The 13,244-nt window shown below is 50.9% G+C and overlaps 1 protein-coding gene across 1 annotated transcript; it reads right to left on the minus strand.

The window, feature by feature from the left end:
* Nucleotides 1-817: 817 nt before the first annotated feature.
* On the minus strand, nt 818-6,753 carry slitrk3a (SLIT and NTRK-like family, member 3a). Its single transcript, XM_038816507.1, is given in 3 exon segments — nt 818-2,868; nt 2,871-4,848; nt 6,307-6,753. Coding segments are annotated over 2 exon segments (2,613 nt in total). The 5' UTR covers nt 4,768-4,848; nt 6,307-6,753; the 3' UTR covers nt 818-2,152.
* Between the last annotated feature and the right edge of the window lie 6,491 nt (nt 6,754-13,244).

The following is a 13,244-nucleotide window of genomic DNA, read 5'->3' on the forward strand; positions in this document are numbered from 1 at the left end:
TCAGCAAATAGAACCACCGAAATAATGTAATCAATCTAAACCAGATCTGCCCTTGTGCTTGGAAACGGATCTCTGTTCACGAGTTCACAAGATGCCATAAGTCCAGATAGGACAATGTGCAGATCCAAAACAGTTGCATATATATATATGTATATAACCGACCGCCACCATGGAATGTTTCAATCAATAAACCTTCAAATGCTAAATAACAATGTAAGTTCAATAATAAAACGTAACTTCCAATCCATACACCAACAAGTTCGAACGGAATTTGGAAAATAATTGAACTTGCGTGCCATCACTGAGTTGGAATAAAATGGAAATGCGTCAGCAATTTACTGACAGTAAGATTCAGCCTCTTGGGTGAAGACAGACGATTGCATTCTGTGTTAAGATCCCTCCTTGCGTCAATTCAGATTTGTGATTGGGAAACGCTGCCCTCTGCTGGAACTAGTAATTCCTTCTCACGTCAGCCCCACAGCAATTGCATTTGACCAAGTGGCTCCCAGAGGCAGGTACACTTTTCCAATAGATACTAACCGGCTAACCCGCGGCACTGTTCAATCGATTGTTCACCCCCCCCCCCCTCCCCACCCGCAATGTTGCAACACGTTTTTCACAACTCCACACCCCCACCCCCCTTTTGGGAATTGCCTGCACGAGCTGGTGACCATCCAGTTGGGCCAAGTGACAAATACTTTTTAATCCGTGGCCAACAGGTCCTGCTGGGAACCCTAGCTACCATTGTACCGACCCCATATCCTCCTGCTTCGGCTGCGAATTATGCACAATAATAACCTTCAATTTGAAGATGTCATCAGTTTGCTCAATGGAATTATTTATTGAAAGAAGCATTGCTTACAATTTATCAAGGACAGTTTTATTTACATTGAGATCCAGTTTTCGTTGCTTCCCCGGCCTTCCTGCGATTGTATCCATAATCTGAGGATGGCACAGTGTTGTTGCCCCCGCCTCGACAGGGTGTGCTTGCTGCAAACCGAATGCATTGCTTCAACAAGAAAAACGGAACACTTTTGAAAGGTAGTGTCTCCAAAAGGTAGTCGAATAAAAGAACCGCCGGGTTTACTTCCTATCGTCTTTGCAAGACTTTATTTGCTCGCTGTGCTTGAAGCCTGAGAAAGTGCAGATGCAATTTCAGAGAGAGTAGATTGCATTGTTAAGACAACATGTTAAATTGGATTTAATTCTGGAACTGGGCTTTTTTTTTGCAAATGAACATGTAACTGCTTCCGAAGCTTCCTCTATTCCCTTTACCCGCTGACATTCTGCTAACATACAATCTCTACATTGTCACTGCATCGTTTTCACACCTTTTATTAGGAAAGCTTCACCAGACGCAGTCACTACATTGAGTTAACATTATTACCTTTACAATGATTGTTCACAGAAATTACAGAATAAATATGCACACTTTGAAATCTTTGTGTGTGTGTTTGAGAGAGAGAGAAAACATTAAAAGTGCTTCTTACAAAGCTGTTAGTGGTGTAAGCATCAACATTGACGAGCTTTTTTTTTAAGAAAGTGCATTGTTTATAATAAAATCTTGGCGTCCTATTCACAAATTGAAATCCTTAGATGCGTCGTAGAGTTTTTTTATACTCCCCTCTTGAATATAATATATATTTATATATAATATATATAAAAATTAAATAACACTGAACGATAAAGCGTTGCAGTCACTTTAATTACCAAGTTTACTTCTTGTCATTTGAGCGGGTTACACCCCGGCAGTTTTACACATGCAGCAAGACTGCAGTCAACATTTCACACAGTATGATGCCCTCGGCGTTCGTTCAGGTGACAGAAAGAGAGAGAAGAGAGCATGAGAGAGCCATCATTTCCCGCCAAATAAAGTGAATAAAGTCGCTGCCAGTAATGAATAGGGTTATTTATATGACCATCGATAACCAGGCCTCTACCACACGATTGTAGATGGCGCTGTCAGTTCTCGTTTCCATAAAAAAATATGATTGATATCATTGCTGGCTAAAGTCTGCAAAGGCACTTCATTGAGTGTGATTTGAATATGGCCTTTCCTCCAAAGCAACCTAATTGAGGGGACGGCGATTAATTTCCCTTTACCTTCTAAACATGCTTGTGTTTGGGGTTCTTTTCTGTTCGATGTGGGTGTTTAAAATCGGTACGACGTCTTCTCTAGTACTTCGAGGTAGTCTGGCTTAGTTTGCAGTTTGGCTCTTAACTCGAGGTATTCACTTTGGCTTTGGTCAGGGTAGCCCCGTCCAGATGAGCCAAACAGAATGGTTTCTTTAAACCTGGCATCTTGCTGTAAGTCAGGGTATTGCATGCCAGGGGGGTGGACATGCAGCTCTTTTAACTTGGGCACGGTGCCGTATAGGCAGTCCACAAAGCCAACAGTGTGAGCCGGCCTTTCTCTGTCCAACACGCTGGGGTAAATCACCCCGTTTTCGGGAAAATTTACAAAATCGCTAGTCTGATTGATGGTGACTATGGTGTTAAGGTTGCTGCTGGACAGGGACGTTTTCCACTCTTTGTCTTTCTCCAGGGTTTTGTAATTGGTGTTAGTTTCCTGAGTCTCTGAGAACTCCTCCTCCATCTCCCCCTCGCGTGGCTTGTAGATGGGGTTGTTGCACATTTGCGTGACCGGGTGGGGGATGTAGTCGTAGACGTGGCTGGCGGCCTTCTCGGGTGAGCTGGCCGCCCGGTCCTCGAAGATCCGGCACTGCATTTGCATGCCGGTCAGGTCGACGTCCTGCCGCCTGCGGAAGGGCGATTTCTTCCGCCTCCTCAGCACGAAAGCGAAGAGGCCGGCGGCGATGAAGACCGCCGAGATGAAGATGACCAGCAGGCTGAGGATCAGCACGGAAGGGGGATGGCGCCACCTCGCGAGGAGAAACCAAACCCCGCGGTTGTGGAGATCACGTTGGCGTTGCCTCCCCGGGGGGCCCCGGGGAGAGGCGGAGAGGCGGCCGCGTGCTTCAGCTCGGGGCACAGCACCTCGTAGTCCACCAGCTTCAAATCCACCCCCCGCAGGAACTCCGGGGTCTGGCACAGCACGTTGCCCACCAGCTTGACGGTGCTGGTCCTCTCCACCCACTGCTTGAGAGCAATCAGGTCGCAGGAGCAGTCCCAGGGATTCTGGTTCAGATCAATCTGCACAATGGACTCCAAATTCTCCAGCACCCCGCTCACAGGCAGGTACAGAAAGTAGTTGTTCCTCAAGCTTAGCCTCCCCAGGGAGGTGCCCGTGAATGCGTCGCTTGGGAGAGTTCGGAGGAGATTATTGTTGAGAAACAGCAGTTGCAGGTTAGGCATCAGGCTGAACGACGCTGGTTGGATTTCCCTTATGATGTTATACTCAAAATAGAGGTATTCCAAACTTTGCAAGCCCCTGAACATGCCCGGGGTAAGACGCTCGATTTCGTTATTGTTCAGATACAAGGTTTTTAAATGTGGAAGATTCATAAAAGCACCATCCTGAATGTATGACACACTGTTGCTCCCCAAGTGCAATAGATCCAAACTGGAGAAATTCCAGAAATCCGACCTGTAGATTTTCTGAATTAGGTTCTCAGTTAAATATAACTTCTTAGCGTTCAATGGCCTGGGTATTAGCTCAGACATGTTTTGAATCGCTTTATTCTTGCACTGTACTGTCAACCCCAAGTCATTGATATGTAGGCTACACGAGCATTCAGTCGGGCAAATGATTGGTATGGGCGGCCTGGTCTGGTAGCCTGCAACTATCGGCTGGATGCTGCGCATTGTTGGCTGTGCTTTTAAAGTGTTCGGAGTCTTGGTTGCTTTTGGTAATTTACCTGATGTCTTATACTCGACAGAAGAGGCCGTATATGTCACGGATAGAGACATGGAGGAAGGTTTGGTAGGCCACGTATTGTCGTTACTGGAAGCAAGCTGTGGGATACCCAAACTCACTTCCACTTCCACGCTGGAATGGAGTGGACACAATGCACTTCTCCTGATCTCCCTCAAGTCCTTGCCATGGAGGTGGAACGGTGTCTCACAAGTAATTTCCCCGACAAGAACCGTGTACGGTATGCTTTCTAACCAAGACTTCAATGGCATAATGTCACAGGTACAGTTCCATGGGTTCTCCTGGAGTTGAATCTCCATGAGGCGCCTGCCAATGTATTGCAGCGTCCCGACGTAAGGCAGTGACTTCAACCGATTGCCACGCAGATCGATGTGGGTTAAGGAAACCGCCCTGAAGAGATTGAGTGGGAGGAGGGGGATGAGATTGTCATTGATAATCAACACTTTCAGTTTATGGAGGTTTCTAAATGCACCGCCGTCAATCCTCTTCAGCACATTGTAGTCGGCCTGCAGGTACTCCAAGCTCTCCAAGCCCAAGAAGGTGTCATTTCGAAAAACCTCCAGCTTGTTCTCGTGCAAATACAAACGTTTCAGAAGTTTCATACCATTAAACGCGCCCGCCTGGATGTCCTGCAATGCGTTGTTTCCAAGGTTAATGGAAACTGCGTTGGTTAAAAATAGAAACCCGTTCGTGTAGAGTTTCCTCATCGAGTTCCTTTGCAGGTGAAGTTTAAACGGTCTTCCCCATGACTCGGTAATCTGACTGATGTTTGTAAAACCTTTGCTTTCACAATGTATTTGCAAAAAGCTCTCCTTCTCCTCACAGTAACATGGCTCCATGCAAGGCTCGTCTAACTCGTTCGAGTCCTCCATCAGCGGGATCGACGTGCTCCATCCGAGAGCTATTGTGCTTACAATGGTTATCCAGAACATCCTTATATGTTTTTTTCTGTTCAGCTGGAGGTATAGCGGCTCTTACGGTTGCCGAGCGGGACCTCCCCGAAGATGCAATGACTGTACATAGAAGACACGTAGAAAATGGCATTAGATTTTAGAATTCCCTAATGATGCCCTAACCAATTGGATTCATCCTTGTCAATGCATATAGATACCCCCCGAACATACATGTTAACCCCTGTGTCTCCCCATTTACACAAAGCACAGTATCCTACATGTGGAAGAATGTTCTACAATCTACACCTCATCCAATATCTACAACACAAAGACCACACAAATCCCTGGGAATGTGAAAGACATTTGACAACATCGACGGCGCAAATGATGCTAATGGCATTCCTGCAGTGCCCGTGACTTTAAGGATTGATTCGTGTTCCACTCTTTTTTTAAATTTCATTTTCAAAAAAAGAAACTGGCGGATGACTGTTTCCTATTGAGAGAAAATGCGTCTGAATCTTTTCTCGGTGTCCAATTAAGAGACCGTACAGAGAATTGGGGATGTTTTTTTCCGCCAACACACGGGTCTGTGTGCTGTCCGTCCTTATTGCCTCCTTGCATTGAGAAGCTCTGGGAGCAGAGTGTGACAGACACAAAGCGGGGGGATCGTTCTGCGAAAACTCAAGTGACTTTGAGGCGGGGCGGCCGCGAGAATGGGGGGGGGGGGCGGCGGGGAGAGAGGGGGTCTATCAATTTCGGAGGTTTGTGAATTGTATGGTATAAACATTCCCCAAACCCCATCCAAAGTGTGGAGAAATTGAAAGGGAACACACGGCCGAATGTCTTGGAAGCAAAAAAATGGGATAATCCTGGTGTGGGGATGTGCAGACACATTGAAGAAGGGCCGTCAATCGGGGATCCAGCTTGGGAAGGAGGGTATATGTCGGTGCTTGGAGCGGTGCCTGGCTGTGCTGGCCCGCTTTATTGCACAGAATGGGAGAAAAGCCGGCTTTGCGCATAAAGATGGCATTGCATGTGTCTCCAATTTAATCACCAATTCGCTTATTGCGATCCCTGAAGATCAAGGCGGACGGAGAACGGGAATCAGAATAGATGTCCTTTTTTCTTTAAAAAAAATCGTCTTTGTCTGACTCAAGACGACGTCCAGTTGGACAAGTTGTGGGCTTCAAACAGACACATACACACGGGGAGGAAAAATCCCTTGAGCTGCGCTGTGGAGCAATGACAGCTCAATAAATAAACTCAAAAGGTTAATTGCAAGGACCGGGAAATCAGGATAATAGAAAGGGAAGTTCAGAAATAGCAATTCCTCTGATGATAGATGGGGAGATAGCTGGTCAAGTGCGGGAGAGCGGAGAAGGGAGGGAAACCGGGGTTTCAATCAAGGCATTTTAACAATCTGTTACTGTCTAAAGAGCCAGATACAATCATAACATTATTCCATTAGAGCAACGCCTTCGAGAAACCTCCCCGATACACCAGTTTACCACCCAGTCAAGGGCATCTTTTAACACAATTAAACCGTGCAGAAAGTCTCGAATGCAACATTGTACTCACCCGCCGGGCGCTGATTTTAGTGCAAGAAGTGAAAAGTGTTGAAGGTTTGCTCGAGCAGCCTTCACTCCCGCTGTAGAAGAGTCTGAGGAAAATGCCGACGTGATAGGAATGTAAGTGAATCTTTAGAATGCAGCTCGCTCGCTCTCTCCCTCTCCTGGTCTCTCTCTCTCTCTCTTCGCTGCTCCCTCTCTCTCTCTCTCTCACTCTCTCTCTTCCCCAGTCTCTCTGCTTTCTCAATGATAGCTGTGAGAAGTCTAGCCTCTCCCTCAGCCCAAGCAGGAAGGACCATTCGAGGCAGCTGCTTCCAGCCAGTGCACCAGCACATTTGGGATGCTCGATTGCATCGGAAAAGCTCTTCAACAAACCCCCCCCCCCCCCCCAACAACACAACAACGATCCAGGCTCTTGATTTTTTTCTTCCCTTTTTACGTCACGGGATGAGCTTTTGAGGACTCGCGGGTGACTGGAAGGAGCCTGGAGGAGTGTGAGAGTGAGTGTGAGTGGGGGTGAGTGTAGGGGGTGGGGGTGAGTGTGGGGGGTGGGTGGGGGAACAGAACCTGCCACACACCGGGGTCGCGCATTCACTTCCCACTGACTGTGGGGGGGGGGGGGGGGGGGCGGTCTGACCGGCTTGCTCCCTTCTCTTCCCGCCCGGAGGAGTTGACGGTGAGAAACAGTCAGCAGCTGCCCGGTGCTAGCCTCCTGTTGACCGGCTGAGGGGTGGCTTTGTGTTGGACTGGAGCAGTCACAGCACAATCAGGCTGGAGTTCAGACCCAGGCGCCCAGCTCCTCTCGCTCACTGTGTGTTTAACATTCATTCATTGCCCCGGGGCTCGAACCCCAGCCTGTCAGTAACCCCCCCCCCCCCCCGGTTTACCCCAGCAGACTGGGGGAAAGGGCACAGCCCCCAGCAGCCGCCCGCCGCTGTCTGCAATGTGATTTATTTGGTTTCACACTGCGTGGCCGCCTCGCTTGGTTTCCTGCACCAACAGCACTCACCGTTTTATCAGAGAAAAAGATGATGACAATTCAACGTCCTTTTCGCTCTTAATTTAAAGAAGAAAAAAAAAATCAAAGCCAGTTATCTCAGCTCGGTCTTTAAGAGCTAAAACGTGTCCCTGTTGTTCAGGGATTGAGGCTGATTTGGGCTCCAGCAGCAGTTTGTAATCCCCACCCCAGCACCTCCCCCCCGCCCTGTTAATCCGTCCTCACCTCGGTCTCTGTCCAAATGCTGACAGGGCTCAGAGAGGGGGCTGAGAGAGAGGGGGGCTGAGAGAGAGGGAAGGGGGGGGGGGGGGGGGGCTCAGAGAGAGGGAGGGGGGGGGGGGGCTCAGAGAGAGTGGCTCAGAGAGAGGGTCTCAGAGAGGGGGCTGAGAGAAAGGGGGGCTCAGAGAGAGTGTCTCAGAGAGAGGATCTCAGAGAGGGGGCTGAGAGAGAGGGAGGGGGGCTCAGAGGGAGGGAGGGGGGCTCAGAGAGTGTCTCAGAGAGGGGGCTGAGAGAGCGGGAGGTGGGCTCAGAGAGAGGGAGGGGGGCTCAGAGAGAGGGAGGGGGCTCAGAGAGAGGGAGGGGGGCTCAGAGAGGGGTCTGAGAGAGAGGGAGGGGGCTGAGAGAGAGGGAGGGGGGCTCAGAGAGAGGGAGGAGGGCTCAGAGAGAGGGAGGGGGGCTCAGAGAGGGGGCTGAGAGAGAGGGAGGGGGGCTGAGAGAGAGGGAGGCTCAGAGAGGGGTCTGAGAGAGAGGGAGGGGGCTGAGAGAGAGGGAGGGGGGATCAGAGAGAGGGGGGCTCAGAGAGAGGGAGGGGGGCTGAGAGAGAGGGGGTTCAGAGAGAGGGAGGGGGGCTCAGAGAGGGGGCTGAGAGAGAGGAAGGGGGCTCAGAGATAGGGATGGGGCTCAGAGAGAGGGAGGAGGGCTCAGAGAGAGGGGGGGCTCAGAGAGGGGGCTGAGAGAGAGGGAGGGGAGCTCAGAGAGAGAGAGGGGGGCTCAGAGAGGGGGGCTGAGAGGGAGGGGGGCTGAGAGAGAGGGAGGGGGCTCAGAGAGTGGGAGGGGGGCTCAGAGAGGGGGCTGAGAGAGAGGGCGGGGGGCTCAGAGAGGGGTCTCAGAGAGAGGGAGGGGGCTCAGAGAGGGTCTCAGAGAGAGGGGGGCTCAGATAGAGGGGGGCTCAGGGAGAGGGAGGGGGCTCAGAGAGAGGGAGGGGGCTCAGAGAGAGGGGGCTCAGAGAGAGGGTCTCAGAGAGGGGGGCTCAGAGAGAGGGAGGGGGGCTCAGGGAGAGGGAGGGGGGCTCAGAGAGAGGGAGGGGCTCAGAGAGAGGGAGGGGGGCTTAGAGAGGGAGGGGGGCTCAGAGAGAGGAAGGGGGCTCAGAGAGAGGGTCTCAGAGAGGGGGGGGGGCTCAGAGAGAGGGTCTCAGGGAGAGGGGCTCAGAGAGAGTGGCTCAGAGAGAGGGTCTCAGAGGGAGGGGCTCAGAGGGAGGGTCTCAGAGGGAGGGGCTCAGAGAGGGGGGCTCAGAGAGAGGAAGGGGGCTCAGAGAGAGGGTCTCAGAGGGAGGGGCTCAGAGAGGGGGGCTCAGAGAGAGGAAGGGGGCTCAGAGAGAGGGTCTCAGAGAGGGGGGGGGCTCAGAGAGAGGGTCTCAGGGAGAGGGGCTCAGAGAGAGTGGCTCAGAGAGGGGGGCTCAGATAGAGGTGCTCAGAGAGAGGGTCAGAGGGGGGGCTCAGAGAGAGGGGCTCAGAGCGAGGGTGTCTCAGAGAGAGGGGCTCAGAGAGGGGGGCTCAGAGCGAGGGTGTCTCAGAGAGAGGGGCTCAGAGAGAGGGGCTCAGAGAGCGAGGGTGTCTCAGAGAGAGGGGGGCTCAGATAGAGGGGCTCAGAGAGGGGGGCTCAGAGAGGGGCTCAGAGAGAGGGACTCAGAAAGAGAGAGGGGGCTCAGAGAGAGGGGAGCTCAGAGAGGGGGGGCTCTGGGAAGGGGGGCTTAGAGAGAGCGAGGGGGGCTCAGAGAGTGGGAGGGGACTCAGAGAGAGGGGCTCAGAGAGAGGGGTTCAGAGAGAGGGGGTCAGAGAGAGAGGGGGCACAGAGAGAGGGGCTCAGAGAGAGAGGGGCTCAGAGAGAGAGGGGCTCAGAGAGAGGGGTTCAGAGAGAGGGGGTCAGAGAGAGAGGGGGCACAGAGAGAGGGGCTGAGAGAGAGAGGGGCTCAGAGAGAGAGGGGCTCAGAGAGAGGGGCTCAGAGAGAGAAGGGCTCACAGATAGGGGGCTGAGAGAGGGAGGGGGGCTCAGAGAGGGGGGCTCAGCGAGAGTCTCAGAGACAGGGGGCTCAGAGAGAGGGTCTCAGAATGGGAACGCCGTGGCTCCAGCGGTCAGCAGCAATTCACAGGAGACCCTCAAATCATCCCGCCTGGCCAAGTCAAGGCGCCGCATCCCATCAGGAAATGCAACTTGAGGAGGTTAAGGGTGATGCTGGAGCAATGCAAATGAAGATGAAGCGGCTTTGCGCCGCTGGTGGTGGTGTCGCCCTCCCGGATCGAGTTTATTTGTTGGTTTCACATACTCCACTTGGTTCTGGAAAGGCACTGAAATACTTTTCTGTGTTGCTCCATTCCTGATTGGTGAATAAGCACCCTCCGGGGGTCGGGACAACTCTTATCCCTTAAAGGGAAACCTGAGCCGGGAAACGGTCCCGTATCCCCAAATTAAACGCACTCCCCCTCCTGAATCGCACCTTCTCTGGGCCCGAAGCTACTGTGAAGGGTGGCAATCAGCCGGAGTGGGGGGGGGGGGGGGGGCACCGCTCTCAGTGTGAGGCGCCAAATCACAGGGAGGCATCAGCTCTGTGAGCAGCTCATTGACTGGGAGAATGGAGCCATTCCAGTCCAGTACTGGCAAAGAACCATCTGCAAATCACTGCTGCCCTGCTCCAGAACATTAGTATGCAGATTTCCCTCCCCACCCCCGTGCTTAAAAGAGGGGGAAGGAGGTGAAGAACCAATTGAAAACAATGATCAGCGGGCGAGGGAAAGCCTGTATTTTTTTTAAATGTTCGCGTGGAATCGTGACGTTGGAGGCTTCCAGAAATCAAAACTGAGCCCGGGGTCTCTGCAAAGTATTACCCTCCTCCCTTTTCTCTCCCAAATACTGATTTATTGCACTTTAATCCGGAATATATATGCTGCAGATTAGTGAACTCCAGCTCACACATCAGGCACTGCTATTTCAGAGCTTTTTTAAAAAAAAAAATTGGACTTTTTTTTGGAAATGAAATGAGCGAGCAGGCCATCTGTGCATCCTTGTTTGTAAATATTGAGGTGGAATGGACAGCAGAGTTCAGGCGGGACTCCTGCGTTCGGTTCAAAGGCTAAATGTGTCCATTAGCGAAACCATTTAATCAACAGCAACAGAACAACAAAAAAGCACGAATTGTCATCCGCCCCTTTTGGGGGACTCACTGAGCCACTGGCAACATTCCGGAAAACATGTTCAGCACAAAAGAGGCGGCAAGTCTCACTCAGGATCGCGGTGACTTCCCTCCCCGTTTGACTAGGGGCAGCGCTTCGGAGTCTGTGGGGATATTCCGCTCTGCTACCAAAGGCGTTTTTTTGTGCAGTGAAAATGATATTATCAAAAGAAAAAGCGAACAAGCTTGTCAGCGGGAGCGGGAGATGGATGATTCCGGAGTGCTGGGGATAGGTGCGGCTATTTCAGTTTGAAACCTCCTCCTTCTCCCCCTCCCACGCTGTCTGCGCCGAGTTTGTGGCTCTGCAGTTACGGAATGTACAGGGGAGTGTTTGAATGACTCCAGCGGCTCTTTACATTTCACTGTTTGGGAGGGGGGGGGGCTTCTGTTTCCACAGATAACACATTTACTTTTGAGTTTTTACACTGGGACAGCAAGAAACGTGCTGAGGCAGTTTATATTGTTTAATCCCCGCTGATAGCCCAGTAGGAATCTTTGAATTGCCCCCTTTTTCTGTGGCAAGTAGTTTGTGGGCTGTGAAAGTGAGATGCGCGTTGTGTGCGCCACATAGCTGTTTAAAAAAAGGTTAATGCGGGAATATTCTACTTTAAACTTGATAATTCCAATGAGCACATTTGTGTAAAGCACCTCTCTTTTTAAAGAAATATATTTTCCAAAAGAAATGTATAGGAATGCGTCAATTTATTGGATGTTTTATTCCCGGATTGAATGGCTGAGGGCACATTGGAATAGTGAGCAGAGTTTGCCAGTGCGGCCAGATGGCGCTGTGTCGCACACATTGGGCTCCACATCCATCAGACCTGCAGATGTTAAATACACTGACCATCTGAAGCTAATCTCACCGGCCTCATCCTCTATCCACCCCCCCCCCCCCCCCCCCCCCCGCCCCCCAACTCAACAGCAGTGTCAAGCTTCAGTGGCGGCCAAGGTTTCCACTCGCAGATGTGAACACCGCGTGATGTGCGTTTATGGCTGCGAAATGTCGATATCGGTCTTCACGCCAGGCTTTGCCGCCCCTTTCTCAAACATTTCCACTGTCAGTTTGACAGATGAGACCTCAGACAGAGGCAGTCGAAGTCGCCGTGAATGATCAATTTGTTAATGGTGTTGTGGGAAGGCCCTCGCATCCTCTTGTTCAGGCCATTCCGGAGTTATCTCCTCACCAAAAATCTGCAGGTTAGTTGGATTGGTCTTGTTAAATTGCCCCTTAGGGGTGGCGTTGCAGGAATAGTGTTCAAAGGGTCGGTGTAGAATCAATGGGCGGAATGGCCTCCTGCACTGCAACGACTCTGAATTCCAGCCTCACCGACTTAAATACTCGTGTTGAACAGATTCATCGGTGATCGGATGATGTATGATGAACTGAACCGCCATCCCCGTGTCTGGAATGGGCACCGTGCCAAACGTAATGACACAATTGACCTCGGCTGGCTAAAGCCCTCCCTCCAAAAAGCACTGCATACAATTCTTCCTTCTACAATATTCACATTCCCTTTGAAGTGATAGTTTACACGTTACAAATTAATAAGCCCTCGAAAGTGCTCGACAGTCAAAGTGGTCAGATTCTGCACTGTGATTGCTGGGCTCTGCTGCAAATGAGGGTGGCACAAATAGGATTGTCCTGGAGTCTCCTCAGATTGAAGATTCACCTCCAGGAAATTGCAGCGAGCAAGCAAGGAGAACAGGAGTAGGCCATTCAGCCCGTCCAATACAATCAGGAGGCCATTGTAGCTGCCTTTTGCATGCATTATCACCATAACCCTTTATCTTACTGTGAATTAGAAATCTATCAATCTCTGCTTTCAACAAACACAATGATTGAGCTTCCACAATCCCCAGGGTGAGAATCCCAAAGATTCAGAACACTCTGTAAAGAAACACAGAGAGACATTAAACAATGTCTCTTCCCCAATAGATTTACTTCAATTAGTTACATTTCATTTATTAGAATTGTTGATAATTGGGAAAAGTCATTTAATCAGACAAAGTGGAGCCTGTTAGCCTTCCAGTGACACGGATGGTCAATGTTATCCGCGATGGAAGGATTGTGGGGATGGCTGGGGGGAGTGTCAATTAGATGAATGTAGTCAGGACTTGAAATGTCCAGGAAGCTGTCCAAGCAGCTGGCCACCCGGGTTGCAAAGTGCAGGCGCCTATTTATACAGCTGGCTGCTTTTCAAAGTAGAGAGCAGAAGGAGGTCATTCGGCCCATCGAGTCTGCACCGACCCTTTGAAAGAACACCCTACCCATATACTCGGCCTATCCCTGTAACCTAACATGTACATCCCTGGACACTAAAGGACAATTTATCATGGCCAATCCACCCAACCTGCACATCTTTGGACTATGGGAGGAAACTGGAGCACCCGGAGGAAACCCACGCAGACACGTGGAGAAACCCCGCACAGTCATCCAAGATGAGAATTGAACCCGGATCCCTGGTGCTGTGAGGCAGCAGTTCTAACCATTGTGCTACCCTACCTT

The sequence above is a fragment of the Scyliorhinus canicula genome, chromosome 13, assembly GCF_902713615.1.
Source record: "Scyliorhinus canicula chromosome 13, sScyCan1.1, whole genome shotgun sequence".
Classification (NCBI taxonomy): domain Eukaryota; kingdom Metazoa; phylum Chordata; class Chondrichthyes; order Carcharhiniformes; family Scyliorhinidae; genus Scyliorhinus; species Scyliorhinus canicula.